The sequence below is a fragment of the Plasmodium vivax genome, chromosome 10, assembly GCF_000002415.2.
Source record: "Plasmodium vivax chromosome 10, whole genome shotgun sequence".
NCBI classification, from domain to species: domain Eukaryota; phylum Apicomplexa; class Aconoidasida; order Haemosporida; family Plasmodiidae; genus Plasmodium; species Plasmodium vivax.
In genome coordinates, this window is record NC_009915.1 from 1,234,670 (window position 1) to 1,257,182 (window position 22,513).

At 39.6% G+C, this 22,513-nt stretch overlaps 5 protein-coding genes across 5 annotated transcripts, besides 12 other annotated features; all 5 read right to left on the bottom strand.

The window, feature by feature from the left end:
- Positions 1 to 205: 205 nt before the first annotated feature.
- PVX_097700 (merozoite surface protein 3 (MSP3), putative) lies at positions 206 to 3,628 on the bottom strand (the record flags this gene model as incomplete). Its single annotated transcript, XM_001613150.1, has 1 exon — positions 206 to 3,628. One exon carries the CDS (start codon positions 3,626 to 3,628, stop codon positions 206 to 208), a length of 3,423 nt encoding a protein of 1,140 aa, XP_001613200.1.
- Positions 1,255 to 1,361: a microsatellite.
- A 1,081-nt stretch (positions 3,629 to 4,709) lies between the features above and the next one.
- Positions 4,710 to 4,814: a microsatellite.
- A 224-nt stretch (positions 4,815 to 5,038) lies between these two features.
- Positions 5,039 to 5,218: a microsatellite.
- Positions 5,053 to 7,752, bottom strand: PVX_097695 (merozoite surface protein 3 alpha (MSP3a), putative; the record flags this gene model as incomplete). The annotated part of the gene is made up of 1 exon (XM_001613149.1): positions 5,053 to 7,752. One exon carries the CDS (start codon positions 7,750 to 7,752, stop codon positions 5,053 to 5,055), a length of 2,700 nt encoding a protein of 899 aa, XP_001613199.1.
- Positions 5,219 to 5,265: a microsatellite.
- Positions 5,647 to 5,683: a microsatellite.
- Positions 7,753 to 7,906: 154 nt separating the features above from the next.
- Positions 7,907 to 8,084: a microsatellite.
- A 795-nt stretch (positions 8,085 to 8,879) lies between these two features.
- Positions 8,880 to 12,260, bottom strand: PVX_097690 (merozoite surface protein 3 (MSP3), putative; the record flags this gene model as incomplete). Its single annotated transcript, XM_001613148.1, has 1 exon — positions 8,880 to 12,260. One exon carries the CDS (start codon positions 12,258 to 12,260, stop codon positions 8,880 to 8,882), a length of 3,381 nt encoding a protein of 1,126 aa, XP_001613198.1.
- A 1,076-nt stretch (positions 12,261 to 13,336) lies between these two features.
- Positions 13,337 to 13,369: a microsatellite.
- Positions 13,370 to 13,379: 10 nt separating this feature from the next.
- Positions 13,380 to 16,715, bottom strand: PVX_097685 (merozoite surface protein 3 (MSP3), putative; the record flags this gene model as incomplete). The annotated part of the gene is made up of 1 exon (XM_001613147.1): positions 13,380 to 16,715. The coding sequence occupies one exon, from the start codon at positions 16,713 to 16,715 to the stop codon at positions 13,380 to 13,382; it is 3,336 nt and encodes a 1,111-aa protein (XP_001613197.1).
- Positions 15,628 to 15,659: a microsatellite.
- Positions 16,324 to 16,441: a microsatellite.
- An 8-nt stretch (positions 16,716 to 16,723) lies between the features above and the next one.
- Positions 16,724 to 16,750: a microsatellite.
- Positions 16,751 to 18,677: 1,927 nt separating this feature from the next.
- Positions 18,678 to 21,728, bottom strand: PVX_097680 (merozoite surface protein 3 beta (MSP3b); the record flags this gene model as incomplete). The annotated part of the gene is made up of 1 exon (XM_001613146.1): positions 18,678 to 21,728. The coding sequence occupies one exon, from the start codon at positions 21,726 to 21,728 to the stop codon at positions 18,678 to 18,680; it is 3,051 nt and encodes a 1,016-aa protein (XP_001613196.1).
- Positions 21,619 to 21,638: a microsatellite.
- A 314-nt stretch (positions 21,729 to 22,042) lies between the features above and the next one.
- Positions 22,043 to 22,073: a microsatellite.
- Positions 22,074 to 22,513: the final 440 nt, after the last annotated feature.

Consider the following 22,513-nt stretch of genomic DNA (forward strand, 5'->3'; position numbering starts at 1 on the left):
TAACCCTTTAACGGACGCACCAAGGAGTATTATTTTTCTCATTTTGGTGTTCCATCTTTATTGCATTTCCTCTCAAAGGGGACTCCCCCATGGTTTCACTTAAAATAAGCATACATAGCCATCTTCGAGTTAGCTTTGAAAGCCGTAAAGGGGTATATAACTGATGGTATTGCTGACAAGTGTGAAAATTACCACTTGCAACTTTTTACATGCTAAAAATGAACTGATTCAGGTCTTCAGCGAAGTCCTTGAGGGTGTCTAGGACGTCTGTGTCCCCGTCGATTGTGCTAATTATATTTTTGGTCAACCCGTCAGCCATTTTTTTAAAGTTCACAACATCTTTATAGTTGTCTTCGAGCAGCGCTTGGGCGTTGCTGTCGCTTAATGGTTTTTCACTCTTTTCTTGGGATTGTGCTTTTTGATTTTCTAACTCGGTTACGCTGCTCTGATGTGCACTGCTTTGTGCATGTCCTTCCTCTTTAACATCTTCCTCTTCCTTCACTTCTGTTTCTTCCTCTTCTTTTTCCTCCTCCTCTCCTTCATCGTCATCATCCTCTATTTCTACATCGTTCGGTAATGAATGCTCTGCTTCTTCTTCGTCGTCCTCCTCCTCTTCCTCCTTCGCTTCGCTTGCCTGTTCTTCAACTTCGTTTAGCACATGTTCGTCACTGTCGACTGTATTGTAGCCTTCTTTGGAGTATTTTTTCACAATTTCTAGAACTTTAAGTTTTTTCTTTAAGGCTGATTCTTCTGCTGCCTTTTTTGCTTTTTCAGCAGCTTCTGCGGCTTTCGCTGCGTTATTTTTTGCCTCGTTGGCTGCATCTTCCGCTGCCTGCCCTTTCTTAACTGCATCTTCTGCCGCCGCAAGGGCTTTCGTTTTAGCTTGGACCAATGTTTCCATCGACGTGGCTCCCTTAGCTGTCTGCAATTCCTGTTCGGCTATTTTTAATTGTTCCTGCGCTGCATTTGCGTTTTCCGCCACCTCTTGTGCTTTTTTTTCTACTTCCTTTTCTTCATCCTTCGCCGTTTCCGCGTCTTCCACCGCAGATTCTGCTTCCTTCTTGGGTTGCTCTGCTGATGCGGCTGCCTTTTTTGCTTCATCTTTTGCTGCTTCCGCTGTTGTGACTGCCTTTTTTGCCTTATCATTCGCCACTTCTGCTTTTACAACGTTTAGTGCAATTTCGGCTAAATCTTTTGCTTTCTTCGCTGCTTTGGCTGCGTCAATTGATTGTGATGTTTTTTCCTTCACATGGTTCACTTTAGAGGTTATATCTGCCTTTTTCTGCTGGTTATCCCAATTATTTTTTACCTCTTCTTCTGCATCTTTCGCTTTTAATAACACTTCATCTGCTGCATCTTCTGCTGTCTTGGCATTTTCCTTTGCTTTCTCTGCTGCGCTAGCTGCCTCATCTTTTGCTTTTGATTCCACCGGTTTTGCTTCTTCGTCCGCTTTTTTTTTTGCATCATCAGCCAATTCTTGCGCTTTTTTCGCCTCGTGCTTTGCTACTGCTGCTTTGGCTACAGCTGCTGCGAGTTCTGCTTCTGTCTGCGCCTTCTTGGCTTCATTTGCTGCTTTTGAGGCATTTTCTGCTTTTCCTTTAATCTCCGTAATTTTGTTGGTTACTTCTTCTGTTACTTCTTCTTTTGCTTTATCTCGTATACTGTCTGCACTTTCATTTGTTCCTTTTGCTTCGTTTGCGGCCGTTTCTGCTTTTTCCTTTGCTAGAGTGGCCATATTTTCTGCTTTTTTTTTTGCCTCTGTTACTGCACTTAATGGAGCTGTTTGCGCAGCTTTTTCTGCTTCTGCTTTTGCTTTACCGGCTTCGATTTGCGCCATATTAGCTTCCTCTTTTGCCGCTTCTGCCTTTGCTACTTCTGCTTCTATTAACGCTTCATTTTTTGCTTTCACAGCTTCTTTTGAGAAATCTGCTGCTTGGGTTGCCTTTTTCTTTACCTCTTCTTCTTTATCTGGTATTTCGTCTGGATTCACGTTTGCTTCTGTTACTGCATCTGCGGATTCCTTTTCCGCTTTCGTAGCTTTATCAGTTGCTGTATCCGCTGCCGTTGCTGCCTTAGTTGCTGCTTCTTTTGCTTTTTCAGCTTTAGAATCACTTGCGTATTTTTCAGCTTCTGCTTTTGCCTTTAGTGCATCTTTTTTTGCTTGTTGTGCTTCTGTTTTTGCCTTTTCTGCATTTAATATATGTGTTGCTACTTTTGCTGCCTTTACCGCTAGTTCTTTTGCAGTTTTTGCTGCAGTCACCGCTTTTTGTATTTCTGAAACTTTCTCTTTTGCCTCAGATACTGATTTCTCTTCTACGTTGTACTCTGCTGAACTTACTTCCTTTGCTAATTTTTTTGCTTCGTCTAGTTGTTTTTTTGCCTTTTCTGCTTCTATTTTAGCCTTTTCCTTTGCCTTATCGGCGCCAATTGCAGCTCCTACAGCTTTTGCTTCTTCATCTGCCTTATTTGCTTCTTTCAATTCTTTTTCTGCTTCATTTTTTTCTGCTTCTGCTTTTGCTACTTCGGCTGCTAGTTCTGCTATTATTCTTTCATAATTCGCACTTGTTTCTGCATCCTTAGCCTTTTTGGATGCTACTTGTGCTGTTTGTACTGTTTCTGCCTTTTGTGCTTCTCCGGCTGCCTTTTCTGCTATAGTCGCGTATTCTTGTGCTCTGCCTAATGCTTCGTCCGCTCGCTTACTTGCTAAGGTTGCCTTGTTTACAGCTTCGTTTTCACTCGTTACTTTATCGCTTGCAGCTTTTGCTTTATTTTTTGCTGCTTCTGCTTCCTTTTGTGCTTCTTTTGCTGCTAGTACCTCTTTTTCTGCTAATTCTTTTGATACTTCTGCTTTTGTTCGTTCCAATGCTATCTCCGCGTTTTCCTTTGCTTGTTGAGCATTTGTTGCTGCTTCTTTTGCTCTTTTCAGAGCTTCTTCTGCTAGTCCTTTTTGGTCCATTGCCTGTTGCTTATTTGTTTTTGCTTCTTCTGTTGTCTTTGCAGCTGCAGCTGCAGCTGCTTGTTCTGCTGCCTTTGTAGCTGCAGCTGCTTTTTCTTTTGCAGTTTCTGCTTCACCAGATGCCTTCTGTGCTTGCTCCTTTGCACTTGTAGCTTGTTCCACGGCTTCGTTTATTTTTTCTGCGTTTTTTACTTTTTCCTTTGCTTCATCTTGAGCAGCTTTCGCATCTTTTTCTGCTTGTGCTGCTTTTTTTGCATCTTCAGCTGCTTGTTCTGCTGCTTGTGTGGCTTCTTTTGCAAACTGTTGTGCTTCTCCTGCTGCCTTTTCTGCCGCTTGTTTATCTGCTAATTGCAAATCGACTGCTTCTTCTTGTTGTGCCTGAACTTCTCCATCTTCTTGTTGTGCCTTAACGACTGCTTCTTCAGATTGTCCCGATAGTCCTTCCTCTAATGCTTCCATTTTGGAATTCCCCTCAACTGTGTCATTCAGATAATCAGCATATTTTCGATTTAAATTATTTTCCCCATTGTGTATGTCGCCATTTTTTATTGACCATCCGTTTCTCAAGTTGGGCGTTTCAGCATTTACAGTCACCCACTTTTGCTCATCTTTGATGTGCACATACCAATATAAAAAAATGATGTAAAGGGTACTTTTCAAATTGGACTTCATTTTTTGCGAAGGAAAAATTGTAACATTTTAAAGATGACCAAAAGGGGTGTAAATAATTGGGCAGTTTTAAAAACAATTTTAACCGTATGCTCCTTTTACGTTTCCTTTTTTTTTCGCGACAGTTTGGGTACACTTCAAATTAAAAAGCGAAAATGGAAGGGAAAAAAAATATAATTAATATGATATACGCTTCTTTTCAGTTAGCAAAATGTCCCCGTGTCAAAACTGTAGAGAGGAGGAAAAGGGAGGATAACTGCGCAGAACTAATCTGCTAAAAAAATGCACATTCATCTTTTGAGGAGGACAGAGAATACGAGTTGTGTGTGAAATTGTTTTTGCTTTACGGGTGATTAATTTTTTTTATTTTTATTTTTATTTTTTTTTTTTTTTTTACTAAATGATGTGCAAAGTACTATGGAACATATTCGATTTATTTTTCCTTTTTTTTTACCAAATAGGCATTGCGGGTGCAAAAATACACCCATTTTTCTTAAAGGGGGAAATAATTTCCACGTTTCTGTTTCACTTCGTTCATTGCGATATTGTTGCGCATGTGGAAGGAGACGCGTTCTCCTTCACTGAGCAAATTTGAAAATGAAAAACGGCATAGCGGTATAGCGGCATATGGGCATATCGGCGTAACCGCTTAACGGCATACGCATTAGATGCGAACAGTAGGCTGGATTGTCCAGCTTAAAACTTTCGCGCAAATTATTTAGCATATTGAACGAAAATTAATACCAAGTTGTGTTCGCCGCGGCGTTACCATTCAGGTGTGTAAATGAGGGCGCAAAAATTACAGGTAAAATAAATTTTCTAAAAAAAAAAAAAATAAAATAAAAAAAAACGAATATGTCACATTACACAGATAAGTTAAAAAAGGTGCGATTTTATTTCCACAATTATCAGGCGTGTGTCTAATTTTAAAATGCACCTACAAACGGTGACATACGGTTGACCAACTGGCACAGCTTTTCCAGGGGGATTTATATCCCCCCAAAGGGTCCATTCGCCAGATGGCACTAACGAAAAAATGTTTTTTAAGTTCTTTTTGAAAGTTCTTTTTCAGAGGGGCTATTTCGCACTACCCCCTAAACATTTTAAAAAAATATGAACATACTTCAAATGGCGCGCTAAGCAATCAGCGTAACTTTTCATTTACGCGTTTGTTTGTTGTTCCCCAGGTTTTGCAATGTATGTGTGTATCTGCATGTTTGAGGGGAATTCTTTTTCCCCCTTTGTTCATGCTGTAATTCGTCCAAAATGGGAGCATAATAGGGTCATAAGCTATTCTCCTAGTTCTTAACTCTTCTTCAAATGAAGCAATGAAGAAGTGGCATCGCCCCAATTTTTCGTATATTAGAAGGTCCTTCCTGAAATAATGCTATTTGCCCTGAGATGGTCAAAAAAACTGCCAACTCCTTTTACCAGCTCAGAAATAGCTGATTCATATCGGAGAGGAACTCATTTATGGTGTCCCCAACCGAGGGATCTTCTGAAACTAAGGACGTCATCGTTTTTACGAGCGCTTCTGTTACCTTCTTAATGTCGTTGTACGCGTCGAATTCATCTCCAAACTGCTTGTCTGCGTTAGTATCATCCACAGCATCTGTAACTTTTCCCTTTTCATATTTTCCACCTTTCTGATGATTAGTTGCTACGTTTTCCTCCTCTTCTACATCGTCGTCCACATCCAAATCTACGTCATCCTCTAGCCCATCAGAACCATTCGGTAACGCCGATTCAGAATCTTCCTCCTCTTCTTCTTCGGCTTTCTCGTTACTCCCATCTCCCTGTTCCTCCACTTCATCCTTTACTTGTTCCTCCCTGTCGGTTACATTTTCGGTTCCCCCAGAAAACATTTCCACTGGTTCTAGTATATCCTGGTTCTTTGTTTTTAAAAATTCGTGTGCTGCTTTAATTTTTGCAATTATCGCTTCCTTCGCGGCGGCGACAGCTTTGTTTGCCTCTACCTTTGCCTCAGCTGATGTTGCTGCCTTTTTTGTGTTATCCGCTGCAGTCGCAGCTTTTCCTGCTTCGTCTGCTGCCTTAGTCGCTTGCGCTGCTGCCTCTTTCGCTGCAGCTTCTGCTTTGGTTTTCTCTGCTGTTGATGCTTTTGTTCCTTTCGATAATTCGTCTGCTTTAGCTGCTATAGCCTTAGCTTCTTCCGCTTGATTTTTCGCTTCTGCTTTTGCCAACTTCGCCTTTGCTACCTCAGCTGCCTTTTTCACCTTTTCCAATGAGTTCTCTGCATTTTTTGATTTTGCAATTGCCAGTGTCGATGCTTTTTGTACAATTGATAACAGTTCTTTAGCATTTTTGGTTGCATCTTGTGCTTCCTTTTTTGCATCCTCTAATTTTGTGATGTCTACTTCCTTGGCTGCCTTTTTTTCTGCATTTATAGCTACTTCTAACTGCATTTTTATTGCATGTGCCTTTTCTACGGCCTCAGATGATTCTTCGTCTGCTTCCATTTTTGCATCAGCTACTTCCTTTTCTGCCTTTGTTGCTATTTCTACTTCTGTTTTTGCTAAGTCTTTTGCCTTTACCATTTCAGCCGCTTTTGCTGCCTTTTCCGTTTGTGTCTTTGCTTCTTGCGCTTCTGAGGCTGCTTGTTTTGCCTTCGCGTTTGCCTTTTCCGCCTCTTCTACTTCCTTCTGAGCCACTTCAGAATGTTCTTCTATTTTGGCTACTTCGACGGCTATTTCTGCCTCTATTTGTGCCTTCTTGGCTTGATTTGCAGCTTTTATTGCTTCTGCTACCTTTTGTATTAGGGTCTTTATTTTTCCTTCTGCCTCTGCTTCTTTTTTTTTTTCCTCTTCATTTCCTGCTGTTGCAGCTGCTTCTGCTGTTGCTACTGCTGCTACTGCTGCTACTGCCGCGGTTGCTGCGGTTTCTGCTGATGAGATTGCATCTTGCTCATTTTGATTTTCCAATATTTTCGCTTTTGCTTCTGCTTCTTCTGCTTTTTTGACCGCTCTCCCAGCAGTGAGTTTTGCTGATTTTGAAGTTTTTGCTGCAGCTGCTGCTTCTTTTTTTGCTTTATTAGCACTCGCTACTACTTTTTTTGCTTCTACTTTTGCTAATTCTAATTTTACTATTTCTGCATTTATTTGCGCTTCTCCCTTTGCCTTCTTGGCGTCCTTTGCGTCTTTCACAGCATCAGATGCTATTTTTTTTATTTCTTCTACATTTGCTGGTGGTATTTCTTTTACATTGCCTGTTATTGCAGCTATTGCTTTTTGTGCTTCTTCTGCTGCTTTTTGTGCTGCTCCTGTTGCTTTTTGTGCTGCTCCTGTTGCTCTGGTTGATGCTTGCTTCGCATTTTCTATTGCTCCTTTTGCCTTTTCATTTACTATTGTCCTTTCTTGTTCTGCTTTAGAATTTGGGTTATCTGCACCTGCTTTTTCGGTTTCTATGTTTATAATATTGTTTTTCGCATTTTCAGCTTCTTGGTTCGCTTTTTGGGCTTCTTCGTTCGCCTTTTGGGATTCTTTTTCTGCCTCCATTGCCTTTACTACTTCAGCTACTATTACAGCTGCTGTTTCCATTTCTTTTTTTGCTTTTTGTGCTTCACCCAATGCTGTATTCGCTGTTTCTTTCTTTTCTTTTGCGTTTTCCGCAGTTGCTTCATCTGCTGCAAATTTTGCTGCTTTTGTCTGTTCCTTCACTTCAGATTCTTTCTGTAATGCGTATTCTTTCACCTTATTTATGGCATCTTTTATTTTCTGTTCTGCCTTTTCTGTTTCTTTTTCCGCTTTTAATATTTTTTGTTTAACTGTTTCAGCTTCTGCTTCCTCCTTTTCTGCTTTAGTTTTTGCTTCTTTTGCTTCTTTTAAATCATCCGATTCGGCCACCTTTTCTTTATCTTGTCCCTGCATCTGGAGTAAGGTTTCATCCGATTTTTGTTGCAATTTGATTTGGTCTTGATTTGTGTTCACTTCATCACCGTCTTTTGCGTTTGGACCGCTTTGCTCATCCTGGAGTGTTACGTCTTTTCCTGCCCATCCGTTCCTCAAGTTGGGATTTTTCAAATTCACATTTTCGTTACTGACCACATTAGTTTGTAAAACATATAAGTTTAAGAAGAGTACCAAAATGGTGGTGCCGAAAAATTGCCTCATTTTTGATACGTATGCTAAAAAAAGTGCGGCGTTTTAAAGTGTAAAAAAATTATTAAAAAAAATTAAAGCGTTAATTTAATTTACTGGGTGAGTAGCGAATTGTCCGGCATGGCAACGAAGAGAAAAAGAAAAAAAAAAAAAAAGAATATTCTCCTGAATTATCTTAAAATTAAACATATGCATACGAAAATTATTAAACGTTGGACAATGTGCAGAAAAAGTCTATAAAAGGAAAAAAGAAAAATATTTTTTAGTTGTCTCCAAATGTTCATTCACCGATGAAACATAATTTGTTAATCGCTTTTTGGCATACGTACAGTTGCAGTGTACACCTTTTTGAAAGGCCAACGATTTCCTTATTTTTCGACGCGCTCAAAATAATTCTCCATTGGAAATACACACTAATGTGAGCTATTGTGTGCAAGTGGGAGTTCGCAGTTTTTAAAAAAAAGAAAATGATTGTCATCCCATTTTGCAACAATTTTTTTAATCATGTAAACCAAATGGTGACTTAAATTGGCGAATTATTTTCTTTTAACAGCAGCGGGAATGAAGAGAAAATTGCATGCGCAGAATATGTCTAGCGGGACGCAGCCCATCCGTACACATACGTATGTATTTTTTTACTTTTTCACTTTTTCGCTTTTTTAATTTTGTAGCTTGCGAGAAGTTGCTATTGCTCCTCGTTAGGGGTAACATGTTCTTCACACCGTTTGCGGAAGGGAAGGGAAAAAATACAAATATATGTTTGTAATTTGTTTACGTGAAAAAAAAAAAAAAAATTAAACAAATAAGCAGATGTATGTATAAACATACGCATGTGCGGAGAAAATAAAAAATCGTAACAGTCTCCACTTTAAAGCAACTATTTTTGGTTAAGTTAAAAATGTGAAATTAGCGTGGGTGTACTTTTATAAGGCGCAATTTAACCCTATAGTGAACACACCAAGGATTCTTTTTTTTCTCATTTTGGTGTTCCTTATTTGTTTCCTTTATTCTCAAAGGGGGCTCCCCCATGATTTGCCTCACAATAATAGCATCCATCTTCGAGACAGCTTTGAAAGCGGTAAAGGGGCGCATAACTGATGGTGTTGCCCACAAACTTGAAACATTCCATTTGCAACACGTTACATGTTCAAAATGAACTGATTCATATCTTTCGCGAAATCCTTGAGCGTTTCTATGACTCCGGCGTCGCCGTCAATTGTGTTAATTATATTTTTGGTCAAATCTTCAGCTTTTTTTTTAAAGTCCGTAAAATTTTTATAGTTGTCTTCGAGCAGTGCTTGGGCGTTGCTGTCACTTGGTGGTTTATCACTTTTTTCTTGGTATTCTTTTTTTGGATTTTCTAACTCGGTTATGCTGCTCTGGTGTGCACTGCTTTGTGCATGTCCTTCCTCTTTAGCATCTTCCTCTTCCTTCACTTCTGTTTCTTCCTCTTCTTTTTCCTCCTCCTCCTCCTCTTCTTCCTCGTCATCATCGTCTATTTCTACATCGTTCAATATTGGATGATCTGCTTCTTCTTCTTCCTCCCTCTCCCCTTCCTCCTTCTCTTCGCTTGCCTGTTCCTCAACTTCGTTTAGCACATGTTCGTCACTGTCGACTGTGTTGTAGCCTTCTCTGGAGTATTTTTTCACAATTTCTAGAACATTAAGTTTTTTCTTTAAGGCTGATTCTGCTGCTGCCTTTTTGGCTTTTTCAGCAGCTTCTGCGGCTTTCACTGCATTATTTTTTGCCTCGTTGGCTGCATCTTCCGCGGCCTGGCCTTTCTTAATTGCTTCTTCTGCCGCCGCAAGGGCATTCGTTTTTGCGCTTTGGAATTTTTCCTCATTGTCTGCTTCTTGCGCTTTCTTTAATTCCTGTTCTGCTATTTTTAATTGTGCTTGCGCTGCATTTGCGTTATCCTCTGCCTCTTTTGCCTTTTGTTCTGCTTCTATTTCATTCTCTTTTGCAATTTCCGCGTCCTCCTCCGCAGATTCTTCTTCCTTTTTGGGTTGCTCTGCTGATGCGGCTGCTTTTTTTGCGTCTTCTTTTGCCACTCCCGCTGCCGTGACTGCCTTTTTTGCCTTATCATTCGCCACTTCTGCTTTTACAACGTTTAGTGCAATTTCCGCTAAATCTTTTGCTTTCTTCGCGTCTTTGGCTGCTTGGACTGCTTCTGATGTTTTTCCTTTGATGCCGCTTACTGCTGTTGTTATTTCTGATTTTTGTGCGTCATCACCTACCACTTTTTCCACTTCTTTTTCTGCTTTTTCTACTTCCTTTGATACATCACCTGCTTTATCTTTTGCCTCCTTCGCCTTAGTTTTTGCTGTGTCCAATGCACTCGTGGCTTCAGCTACAGCCTTTGCATCTACCTTTTCCTTTTTCGCTATTTCTTCTGCTTCTTTTTTTGCTGCATCAGCAGCTTCTTGCGCTTTTTTGGCCTCTTCCTTTGCTGCTTCTGCTTTTGCTTCTTCCGCTGCCAACTCCGCTTTTGTTTGCGCCTTCTTGGCTTCCTTTGCATGTTCTACCGCTTTGTCCGCCTTTTTTTGCATTGTTTCTACAGTAGCTGTAGTTGATTTCGACTCAGTTGTCGCATCATCTGCTTCCTTTTTGGCTGAGGCTGCCTTTTCGTCTGCTGTTTTAGCCGCCGCGCTAGCCTTATCCGCTGCCTTTTTTGCTTCTGCTGATTTGGATTCTTCTGCTGCCTTTTGCGCTTCATCTTTCGCTGCATTAGCTGCTACCTTTGAAGCTTCCGCTTCTGTTTTAGCTGCTTGCGCTTTTGCTTCTTCTGCCGCGATTTCTGCTTTCGTTCTGGCTTTATTAGCTGCAGTTGCTGCATTGGATGCATTTTCTACTTTTTGTTTAACTGTAGTTAATGTTTCTTCTGATACATTATCTTCTGCTGCCGTTTCCGCTTCTTTTGCTGCAGTTTCTGCATTTCCCTTTGCTGTTGATGCTGCTACATCTTGTTCTTGTGCCCTTTTGGCTGCTTCCTGTGCTACTGCGTTCGATTTTGCCTTGTTTGCTTCACTTTCTGCTTTTTCCTTTGCTTCTCTTGCTACAGCTGCATCACTGCTTGCTTCTTTTTTTGCCTTTTCCGCTTTTACTACTTCGGCTGCTATTTCTGTTTCTATTTGTGCTTTCTGCGCTTCTTTTAGTGCATTTGATGCATCTTTTTCTGCCTGTTTTGCCTTTATTGATGCATCGTATGCCTTTGTTTTTGCTTCGTTTAGTGTGGTATCGTCATCTTTAACTGTTATTGATGTTTTTGCTTCGTTTGCACTAATTGCTGCAGCCTCTGCTTCTTTTTTTGCATTGTCTGCTAGGTTCGCTTGTTCCACTGCTTCAGTTTTTGCCGCTTTTACATTTCCTGATTTATCTTCGTCAGTTATTTTTATTTTCTCAGATTCTTTTGCTACATCTTCAGCTTTCGTTTTTGCTTCGTTTGCTTCTCTGGCAGATTTAACCGCTTTTTCTTTTGAAACTTCTGTTTGTACCACATAGGCTGCTATCTGGGCTTTTGTTTGAGCCTTCTTCGCTGCTGCTGCAGCTTTGGATGCTGTATCTGCTTTACCTTCTACCACTTTAAATTTATCCTGTACAGTTGTTTGGTCTATGACATTTATAGCCTCAATTGCTGCTTGTTCTGTTTCTTTTGCTGCTTTTTCTGTTTCTTTTGCTGCCTTTTCTGCTTCCGTTGCCTTTGTTACTGCAGTTTGCTTCTGTTCTTCTATTATTTGAATTGATGCTGTTACTTTTTGTTCTGTAGAGTCTGAAACGGCACTTGTTGCATCTTTTTTTGTCTTTTCTGCTGCTTCTTTTGAGTCGTTTGCATTTCTTTTTGCCTCATATGCCTTTTTTAATTCTTCCGCAATTTTTGCTGCCCATTCTGCTTTTTTTTGTTCTGTCTGTGCACCACTCAATGCTTGTTCTGCTTTTTCCGCAAACTTTTTTACTTTATCCAATGTTGCTCTCAGTTCTTGATCACCTTTCTTCTCTGATTCTTGCTTTGCATTATCAGCATTTGTTTTTGCGTCCTTTTTTTTTGTTTTTGCCGCATCAACTGCTTTCTGCGCTTCTGCTTTTGCTTTCGTCGTTGCTGTTGTTACATTTCCTTCATCCTGTTTTACTTGCTCTTCTGCGTCTTTTGCTTTTTCTAATGATTTTTCTGCTTCAGCTACTGCAGCATCAGCTTTTGTATTTGCTAATTGTGCTTGATCAACAAATTCACCTATTTGTCTTTTTAAGTCTTCATTATCATCATTACCTTGTTCCTGCATCTGCAGTTCCGCTTTTTCCGATTTTTGTGGCAATTCGATATGGCTTCCGTTTGGGTCTATCTCATCACCGTCTTCTGCGTTTAAAACGATTTTCTCATCCTGTAGGGTGAGGTTTTTACCTACCCATCCGTTCCTCAAGTTGGGATTTTTCAAATTCACAATTTCGTTGCTGACCACATTATTTTGTAAAACATATAAATTTACGAAGAGTACCAAAAGGGGGATACCGCAAAATTGCTTCATTTTTAATGCGTATGCTAAAAAGAGTGCGGAGTTTTAAAGTGTAAAAAAATTATTACAAAAAATTAAAGCGTTAATTTAATTTACCGGGTGAGTTGCGAATTGTCCGGTATGGCAATGAAGAGAAAAAGAAAAAAAAAAAAAAAAGAATATTCTCCTAAATTATCTTAAAATTAAAAATATGCATACGAAAATTATTAAACGTCAGACAATGTGCAGAAAAAGTCTATAAAAGGAAAAAAAAAAAAAACATTTTTAATTGTCTCCAAATATTCATTCACCGATGAAACATAATTTGTTAATCGCTTTTTGGCATACGTGCAGTGGCCGTGTACATCTTTTTGGAAGATCAGCGATTTCCTTAATTTTCTACGCGCTCAAATTATTTCCCCATTGGAAATACACACTAATGTGGGCTATTGTGTGCAAGTAGAAATTCACAGCTTTTAAAAAAAAAAAAGAAAATGATTATCATCCCATTTTGCAACAATTTTTTTAATCATGTTAACAGAAAGGTGACTTAAATTGGGGAATTATTTTCCTTTAACAGCAGCGGGAATGGAGAGAAATTTACATGCCCAGAATATGTCTAGCGGGACGCAGCCCATCTGGTACACATACATATGGACTTTTGCACTTTTTCGCTTTTTTAATTTTGTAGCTTACGACAAATTGGTATTGCTCGTTAATGGCAACGTGTTCTTCACACCATTTGCGGAAAGAAAAAAGTACAAATAACTGTTTGTAATTTGTTTGCGTTAAAAAAAAAAAAAATTAAATAAATAAGCAAGCAAATGTATGTATAAATATACGCATGTGCGGAGAAAATAAAAAATCGGAATAGTCTCCACTTTAAAGCAACTATTTTTGGTTAAATTAAAAATGTGAAATGAGAGTGAGTGTAGTTTCATAAGGAGCAATTTAACCCTTTAGCGGACGCACCAAGGAGTATTATTTTTCTCATTTTGGTGTTCCGTTTTTATTGCCTTTCTCTCAAAGGGGGCTCCCCCATGATTTGCCTCACAATAATAGTATCCATCTTCGAGACAGCTTTGAGAGCGGTAAAGGGGTATATAACTGATGGTGTTGCCCACAAACTTGAAACATTCCACTCGCAACACGTTACATGTTCAAAATGAACTGATTCACATCGTTCGCGAAATCCTTGAGCGTGTCTATGACTCCGGCGTCGCCGTCAATTGTGTTAATTATATTTTTGGTCAAATCTTCAGCTTTTTTTTTAAAGTCCGTAAAATTTTTATAGTTGTCTGAGAGGAGCGCTTGGGCGTTGTTGTCACTTGGTGGTTCATCACTCTTTTCTTGGGATTCTTTTTTTTGATTTTCTAACTCGGCTACGCTGTTCTGGTGTGCACTGCTTTGTGCTTGCCCTTCCTCTTCCTTCACTTCTTCATCCTCCTCCTCTTCTTCCTCTTCATCATCCTCAATTTCTACATCGCTCGATGCTGAATCGTCTGCTTCATCTTCATCCTCTTCCTCCTTCGCTTCGCTTGCCTGTTCGTCAACTTCGTTTAGCACCTGCTCGTCATTATCGACCACATTGTAGCCTCGTTTGGAGTACTTTTTCACAATTTCTAGAACTTTAAGTTTTTTCTTTAAGGCTGATTCTGCTGCTGCCTTTTTTGCTTTTTCAGCAGCTTCTGCGGCTTTCTTTGCTTTATCTGTCGCCGCGTTAGCTGCAGCTTCCGCTGCCTGGCCTTTCTTGACTGCTTCTTCTGCCGCCGCAAGGGCATTTGCTTTTGCGCTTTGGAATTTTTCCGTGTCGTTTTCTGCTTTCGCATTCTTTAATTCTTGCTCGGCTATGAGCAGTTTTGCTTGCACTACAGCCGCGTTATCCTCTGCCTCTTTTGCCTTTTGTCCTGCTTCTATTTCATTCTCTTTTGCAATTTCCGCGCCCTCCTCCGCAGATTCTGCTTCCTTTTTCGGTTGCTCTGCTGATGCGGCTGCTTTTTTTGCGTCTTCTTTTGCTACTCCCGCTGCGGGGACTGCCTTTTTTGCCTTATCATTCGCCACTTCTGCTTTTACAACGTTTAGTGCAATTTCCGCTAAATCTTTTGCTTTCTTCGCGTCTTTGGCTGCTTGGACTGCTTCTGATGTTTTTCCTTTGATGCCGCTTACTGCTGTTGTTATTTCTGATTTTTGTGCGTCATCACCTACCACTTTTTCCACTTCTTTTTCTGCTTTTTCTACTTCCTTTGATACATCACCTGCTTTATCTTTTGCCTCCTTCGCCTTAGTTTTTGCTGTGTCCAATGCACTCGTGGCTTCAGCTACAGCCTTTGCATCTACCTTTTCCTTTTTCGCTATTTCTTCTGCTTCTTTTTTTGCTGCATCAGCAGCTTCTTGCGCTTTTTGGGCTTCTTTCTTTGCTGCTTCTGCTTTTGCTTCTTCCGCTGCCAACTCCGCTTTTGTTTGCGCCTTCTTGGCTTCCTTTGCATGTTCTACCGCTTTGTTCGCCTTTTCTTGCATTGTTGATAATGTAGCTGTATTTGAAACAGATGTCGCATCGTCTGCTACCTTTGCGGCTTCGGCTGCCTTTTCTCCTGCTGTTGTAGCCGCCTCGCTTGCCTTTTCCGCTGCCTTTTGTGCTTCTGCTGATTTGGATTCGTCTGCTACTTTTTGCGCTTCATCTTTCGCTGCATTTGCTGCTACCTTTGCAGCTTCCGCTTCTGTTTTAGCTGCTTGCGCTTTTGCAACTTCTGCCGCGATTTCTGCTGTTGTTCTGGCATTTTTAGCTGCAGTTGCTGCATTAGATGCATCTTTTTCTTTTTCTTTAACTTTAGCTAATTTATCTTCTGTTCCATCGCCTTCTGCTTCCTTTTCCGCTTGGTCTGAGGCAGTTTGTGCATTTCCCTTTGCTTTTAATGCTTCTGCCTCTTGTTCCTTTGCCTTTTGGGCTGCTTCCTGTGCTACTTCGTTCGATTTTGCCTTTTCTGCTTCACTTTCTGCTTTTTTCCTTGCTTCTACTGCTGCATCTGCATCACTGCTTGCATCTTTTTTTGCCTTTTCCGCTTTTACTACTTCGGCTGCTATTTCTGTTTCAATTTGTGCTTTCTTCGCTTTTGCTAGTGCAGTTGATGCATCTGTTTGTGCTTTGCCTGCATTACTTGCTGCAGTCTCTGCCTCCTTTTTTGCTGTGCTTAGTGTGGTTTCGTTATCTATACCTTTTGTTGATGTTTGTGCTTTGTCTGCACTATTTGCTGCAGCCTCTGCTTCTTTTTTTGCCTTGTCTGCTGCTGCTGCTTGATTCACTGCTTCACTTTTTGCCGATTTTACTTTTTCCGATTTAGTTACGTTAGTTATTTTTATTTCCTCAGATTTTGTTGCTACTTCTTCAGCTTTCGTTTTTGCTTCCTCTGCTGCGTTGGCAGACTTTACGGCTTCTTCTTTTGAAACTTCTGTTTTTACCACAAAGACTGCTATCTCGGCTTTTGTTTGAGCATTTTTCGCTGCTGTGGCTGCTTTGGATGCTGCATCTGCCTCATTTTGTACTACATTAACTTTACTCTGTGCATCAACTTTTTGTTCTATGGCATTTATAGCCTCACTTGCTGCTTGTTCTGCCTTTCTTTCTGCCCCTTCTGCTTCCGTTGCATTTTTTGCTGCAGTTTGCATCTCATCGTCTGCTATTTTAATTGCTTCTGTTACTTTTTGTACCTTAGAGCCTGAAGCGGCACTTGTTGCATCATTTTTTGCGTTTTCTGCTGCGACTTTTGACTCCCTTGCCTTTTTTTTTGCCTCATATGCTTTTTTTAATTCTTCCGCTATTTTTGCTGCCCATTCTGCTTTTTTTTGTTCATTCTCTGCATCACTCGCTGCTTGTTCTGCCTGTCCAACGAGCTTTTCTACTTCTTCCAATTTTGCTTTCAATTCTGCTTCATCTGTCTCTTCCGATTTTTTCTTTGCATCATCAGCTTTTGCTTTTGCTTTTGCGTCTTCTTTTTTTGTTTTTGCTTCTTCTTTTTTTATTTTTGCCTCTGCAAATGCTTTCTCCGCTTGTTCTTTAGCTTTTGTCGCTGCTGTTGTTTCTTTTTCTTCATCCACTTTTATTTGCTTTTCTGCTTCTGTTGCTGTTTTTAATAATTTTTCTGCTTCAGTTACTGCAGTATCAGCTTTTGTATTTGCTGCTTCTGCTTTATTAACTAATTCATCTATTTTTGTTTTTATGTCTTCTTTACTATCACTATCTTGTGCCTGCATCTGCAGTTCAGCTTTTCCCGATTTTTGTAGCAATTCGTTGTGGCTTCCGTTTGGGTCTGTCTCATCACCGTCTTCTGCGTTTAAACCGTTTTGCTCATCCTGGAGTGTTACGTCTTTTCCTGCCCATCCGTTCCTCAAGTTGGGATTTTTCAAATTAACAATTTCGTTGCTCACAACATTTTGGTGAATATATAAATTTACGAAGAGTACCAAAAGGGGGATGCCACCGAAATGCTTCATTTTGGAAGGCACGTAACAACAAATCGGAGTTATACAAAGGTGAATAAAAAAAAAAAAAAAATTCAGTGACAATTTATTTAATAACAAACGAGCTGCATTAACTACAATGGTGTGTTAAGTATGCCAAAAAAGGGGCTAAAAAATTGTAACTATTTACTTCTTTGCGTAGGATAATTAACAAAATAGCGAACTGTGAAAACGGAAAAATAAAATAATCGGGGCGTGTAACAAAAGAAGAAAGACGATACTGGTTGGGACAACTGGAAGTGTTCAAAATTTATCGCAGAAAAAATCTGTCAAATGTGCACGTATATTTTTGACACAAATAAATCGGACTCATCGGTGAAATTTTCCTTTTTTTTTTTATTTTCCATTTTTAATTTTGCACAAAGCCACTTATTGTGATTATTGCGCACATTTTACTTGACGTGAGTGGAGAATAACGCGGGGAAAATGAAAAAAGAGAGCATGCACTGTTTAAGTGAAGCGGCATTCTGTTACGATAATTTCCTTTCCATTCGGTTTCGTCTTACATTTTTTTTACACTAAGCAAAGGTGCCATTTTCCATTGGGGAATGCACAAAATGGGGGAGGGTGTGCCACGAAAGTGCCTCTTCATTTGGGACAAGTCCGAAAAAGAGAAGTTGCCTCATTTTAAAGTGTAAAGAGTTAAAAAAAAAATTGCAAAAATTATTCTCCCCAATTTAAACCACTGTTGTAATCGCAAGTTGGTCAATATGGCTATAAAAAAATAAGAAAAAAATTCCTCCTGGTTTGCCCGATTATGCTTAAAAATGAATATGCCCCTCGAAAGGGGCGAAAGGGACGATGGAACGGTCGTAGGAAAAGTCTATACAGGAGGAAAAAATAATTTAATGCGATATGATTGTCACTCCCTCAGGGGGGAGTACAATGTGTTGACTTCTTCTGCTACAATTTTGCTACACAAAATGGTGCGTTCTTTTTCGACTTGTTCGAAATTACCAACTTTGAAATGGATATGGGAGGAGATAAACTTGTGTTGCGGAAAGGGCCAAATAATGCGAGCTGCTTTTTAAAGGGAAAATTATCACACCATTTATTTTCGGACCAACGCGTTTAGCACAGTTTGGAAATGTGTGTAGCGTACCAACTGGACCATTTAATCGTGGAAAATGTTTTTCCATCACAAAGCTACAAAATTGAAGTTACTTTGCGAATAATAATGCTGACGTGATGCAACGCGCCTTGAAAGCTTCCACAAAGTGTAACTGCTTTGTGCGTTTGTCACGAGTTAAAATTAAAGAGTGTTAATTATCACTCTGCACACACATTTTAAAGGAACACTTTTTATTGCAACTGTTGGCATAACAAAAAAAAAAAAAAAAAAAAGTAAAATGTGCAAATGTGCAAATACGCTGCTACATCGCATCGAGCGGATAAAACATAAATACTGTGGAGAAGTGGCTTCATTTTTGCAAAGACATACTCGTAAACAGACTGAACGCAAAAACAAATAGCACTTCATTCGCTAGCGTTATATGCCAGAAATTCTTAAAACGAATGAGATACACCTTTAGCAGATCGCTAAATCCTTCGGTGTGTTCCTCTTCCCACTGTTTGTGCGCCTCCAGGATGGGGCACAACATGGTCTACCATCCCGTTTTAACATAACATTTTAAAATAACGCACAGGGCATAACTAGCTGTTTTACAATTCGACATAGCATAGGGAAAACATAGGGAGTGCCTTCAGTGGGATAATAATTGACTCTCTTTTATCGCTCCCCCGTTCGGATTGGTCATACGTGCATATAAGTGCTCACATTTATGCGAATATATGTTCCCATTTTGGGAACTGCTTGGAGCAGTATTGCCCCTCATAAGGAAGGCTGAAATTAGGGGGACCCCAATCAATCCTACTCCCCGCGCGATAACCCCCAATTCGTCACCAATTTGTTTAGCATATTTTCTTCCGCCTCCTTTATTTACCCTTAAAATATTGGTGCAAATCTTGTTGCAAATTTTTAAGCGTGTCTTCCCCAACATCGCTAATCAGAGTTTCCAAAAATTCCACTCCTCCCGTTTTCGCAGTATTTGAATCTTTGAACTTCTCTGCGAGTGTTTTATGCGCTTCTTTATCATCTAATATTTTTTCGCCACTTGTCTGTTCCTCTTTAGCTTCTTTTGTTGGAGTGTCTTTTTCTCCTTCGATTTGCTCTTCCGCTGCTCCCTCCTCTTCTTCCTCATTATCGACACTTATATCTACCTCGTCTATCTGCGTTTGATCTATCTGCTGTGTATCTTCCTCCTCTTCTTCACTAGCCTTATCATCCTGTTCTTCGATTTCTTCTTTTACTTGTTCTTCCTTTTCCGTTATGTTATATCCTGCTTCTGATGTTATTTCCAGTGGTTCGAGTGCATATTGCTTTTTTGTTCTAATCAATGCATATGAAGCTTTTTCGTTTGCCTTCTTCGCTTCTTTGGCTGCTTTCAATGCCTTCTCTACCTTTTCCTTTGCTACCGCTAACGTTACTGCTTTGTTTGTGTCCTTTGCTGCGTCTGCTGCTTCTTTTGCAAAGGTTGCCGCTTTTTCTGCTTCACCAGCTGTTTCATTCGCTGCAGTTTCTATCTTTTTCTTTTCACTTTCCGATGCATCCGATTTGTTTACCTCTTCTGCTATTTTTAATACTTCTGTTTTTGCCTCTTCCGCTGCTGTTGCCGCTTTCTGTGCTTCTTCCTTTGCCGCTTCTGCTTTGGGTACTTCCTTTGCTATTTCTAGGAAATTTTCAGCTTCCGTTTTTGCTTTTATGGCTTCCTGTGATGCTTGAAATGCGGATTCGGCCTTCTGTTTTATTGAATCTAGTAATTCCTTTTGATTTTTTTCTTCCGAAGGAATTTCACTCTCTGCTTTCGTTGCTGCTAGTGTAGTTTCATCTCCCGCCGTCTTCGCGAATTCAGTGGCTTTTCTTACCTCTTCTGTGATCTTTTCTGTTGATTTTGATGTCTTTGCTATCTTTTCTGCTGTTTCTTTTGCCTTTTCTGCTGCCACCTTTGCATTGTCTGCTTCTTTTTTTGCTTCCTCTGCCTTTGCTACTTCTACGGCTATTTCTGCTTTGGTTTTTTCTTTATGTGCCTCTATTGCTGCATTTTTTGCAGTTTGCACCTTTTGTTCTATTGCATTTACTTTTTCTACTATTTCACCTGTTTCTTTTTCTAGAGATTCTAGATTGCTTAATGCTTCTTCAGCTAGTTTAGACGCTTCATTCGCTTTTTCTGATGCTTTGTCCGCTGCTTGTATGGCCTTTTCAAGTTTAGATTTATCTGCTACTTGTTTTGCTGCTTCTTTAGCCTCTTGTGCTTTTTCTTTTGCTACTTCCGCGTGTGCTACTTCTACTGCCACTTCCGCTTTGGCCTTTTCTTTCTTCGCCTCTTCTGCCGCGTTAACTGCTTTAGTTGCCTTTTCTGTTACCTCTGCTATTTTAGATTCTGGATTTTCTGTTTCGTCTAATGCCTTTGCTGCTTCATCTGCTGCCTCTGTTGCTACTTTTGATTTTTCAGCTGCAATGGTGGATACATTATTTGCTATTTTTGCTGCTTTCGATGATTTTGCTATGTTTTCTGCTGCCTTGCTTGCTGTGTCTGCTAGTAATTTTGCATTTTCCGCTTCTATTTTGGCTTTTTCTGCCTTTGCTACCTCTGCAGCTATTTGTGCTTTCGTCATTTCTTTTTTTGCATTCTTTGATGCAACTTCAGCATTGGATGCTAGACTTTTTACAGATGTTAAGACTTCACTTAGTTTTGTTAAAACATCCTCTAAATTGGTTGTGCCCTTTCCACCTGCATCATCTGCCATTCCCTTTGCTTTTTCTGCTTCACTTTTTGCTTGTTTTTCTGCTTCCTTTGCTTTTTCAACTGCTTTTTTTACTTTGGCTGCTTTAGATTCATCTGATATTTTTAACACTTCTTTTTCTGTTGCTTCTGTCTTTGTTTTCGCTTCTCCTGCTTCTTTTTCTGCTTCCTCTGCTTCTATTCTTGCCTTTTCTGCCTTTACTACCTCTGCAGCTATTTGTGTTTTGAGCTTTGCTTTTTTGGCATTGTCTGATGCACTTGATGCTTCAGATGCTAGATCTTTCACTATTTTTAATATACGTTCTAGTTCTTTTATTTCTTCTTCTAGTTGTGATACTTCTTTATCGTCATCTGCAGTTTCTTTTCCTACTTCCTTCTGAGCTTCTTCTGCTGTTTTACCTGCCTTTTCACTTGCTGTCTGTGCTTCATCTTTTGTTTTTTTTTCTTCTTCTGTTGCCATAGTAACTGCTTTAGTTGTATTTTGTGACTTAGGTTTACCTGTTTCTTTTATTGCTTCATCCTTTGCTGTAGTTGCATCTTTTTGTGCTGTTTCTGCTTCTGTTTTTGCTGCTTGTGCCTTTGCTGCTTGTTCTGCTATTTCTGTCTTTATTTCTTGTTTCCTTGCTTTTTTTGCAGTCTTTTCTTCTTCATTTTTTAACTTTTCTAACTGTCCATCCACTTCAATTTCTTTTACCTCTTCGGCTGCTTCTGTTGATATCTTTTCTTGCTTTTTTGCTTCTGTTGCAGCAGATTCTGCGAAATTTTTTTCATTATTAAGTTCTGTTGGCACGTTTACTTTTTCAAGAGCATCCAAAGTATTTTCTTTTGCTGACTCAGCTGCTTTGGCTGCTTTTTCCGCTTCTGCTTTGGCATTTTGTGCTTTTGACTTTAGTGATTCTTTATTTACCTCTTCCTGTGCATGCACTTTTTGTTCAGCTGACTTTTTCGGAGATCCCTTTTGTCCTTCTAACACTTCGCCATCTTCTTCCTTGTCCGTTACATCATCACTGCCATCTGAGTGGACGATATTTTCTTCATTTTGTGCAGACAGGTTTTTCATTGACCATCCGTTTCTCAAGTTGGGATTTTTAAGGTTTACAATTTCGCCCCTCGTAGCTACATTATCACATGTAAGGAAATTTAAAAGAAGTGCAAGAAAGGCTAAGCCACAAAGTTGCTTCATTTTAGATGCGCGCGTTGAGCGAAATAAGGCGAGTGTTGCGAAGAATACCATTTTTTGAGGCACTTTCAAAGCGTGCAAAAATTACAGGCTTTTTTTTTGTGTGCAAATTGGTTAATGGCAATCGTTCATGGGGGAAGTAAACAGGAAAGTAGTTTTCAACAAAGTTAATAGCCATATATTTGAAAAAAAGAGGAGAAAATAATCTAAGTCATAATGTCAATTGGCTATTTTTAAAAATCCTCAGCATATTGCATGCCAGTGGCAGGAGGAACTTCAAAAAAGCGGAGAATAAATCTGCCAAAAAAAAAGGGGATACACCAAATGTGCACACTTTTTGCATTTATAGGGAGGGCTAACCAATGAAGCTCCTCAGTCACACAATTTTTTTGTAACTTTTTTGGGGAAAATTCACTATGTGTAAAATTTGAGCTTATTCATATATTTTTTTTTTCAGATTTAAATTCGCTATGATGCGTATTACCTGAGATAGCTGATGGACGAAATGGAGGTGCCTCTTTCCCGAAAAGGAATGAACTCCTTAAGAGTGTTCATTTGGAGGGCAATTTTGTTTGCAAAACTTATTTGCGACATTCACAGGGAAGTAGTTTCTCCTTAGTGAATTCAAATGAAATTAATTGCGAAGCGCATCACACACCGCATGCTGTGTGTACGTGTGTAATTTAATGGAAAAAATTTCTCAAAAGCGTTTGTTCTGAACATGAGTGCTTGAAAAAATTAACACTGTTCAGTTGCAATATTGTTTTTTTTATTGGCATTATTTAAAG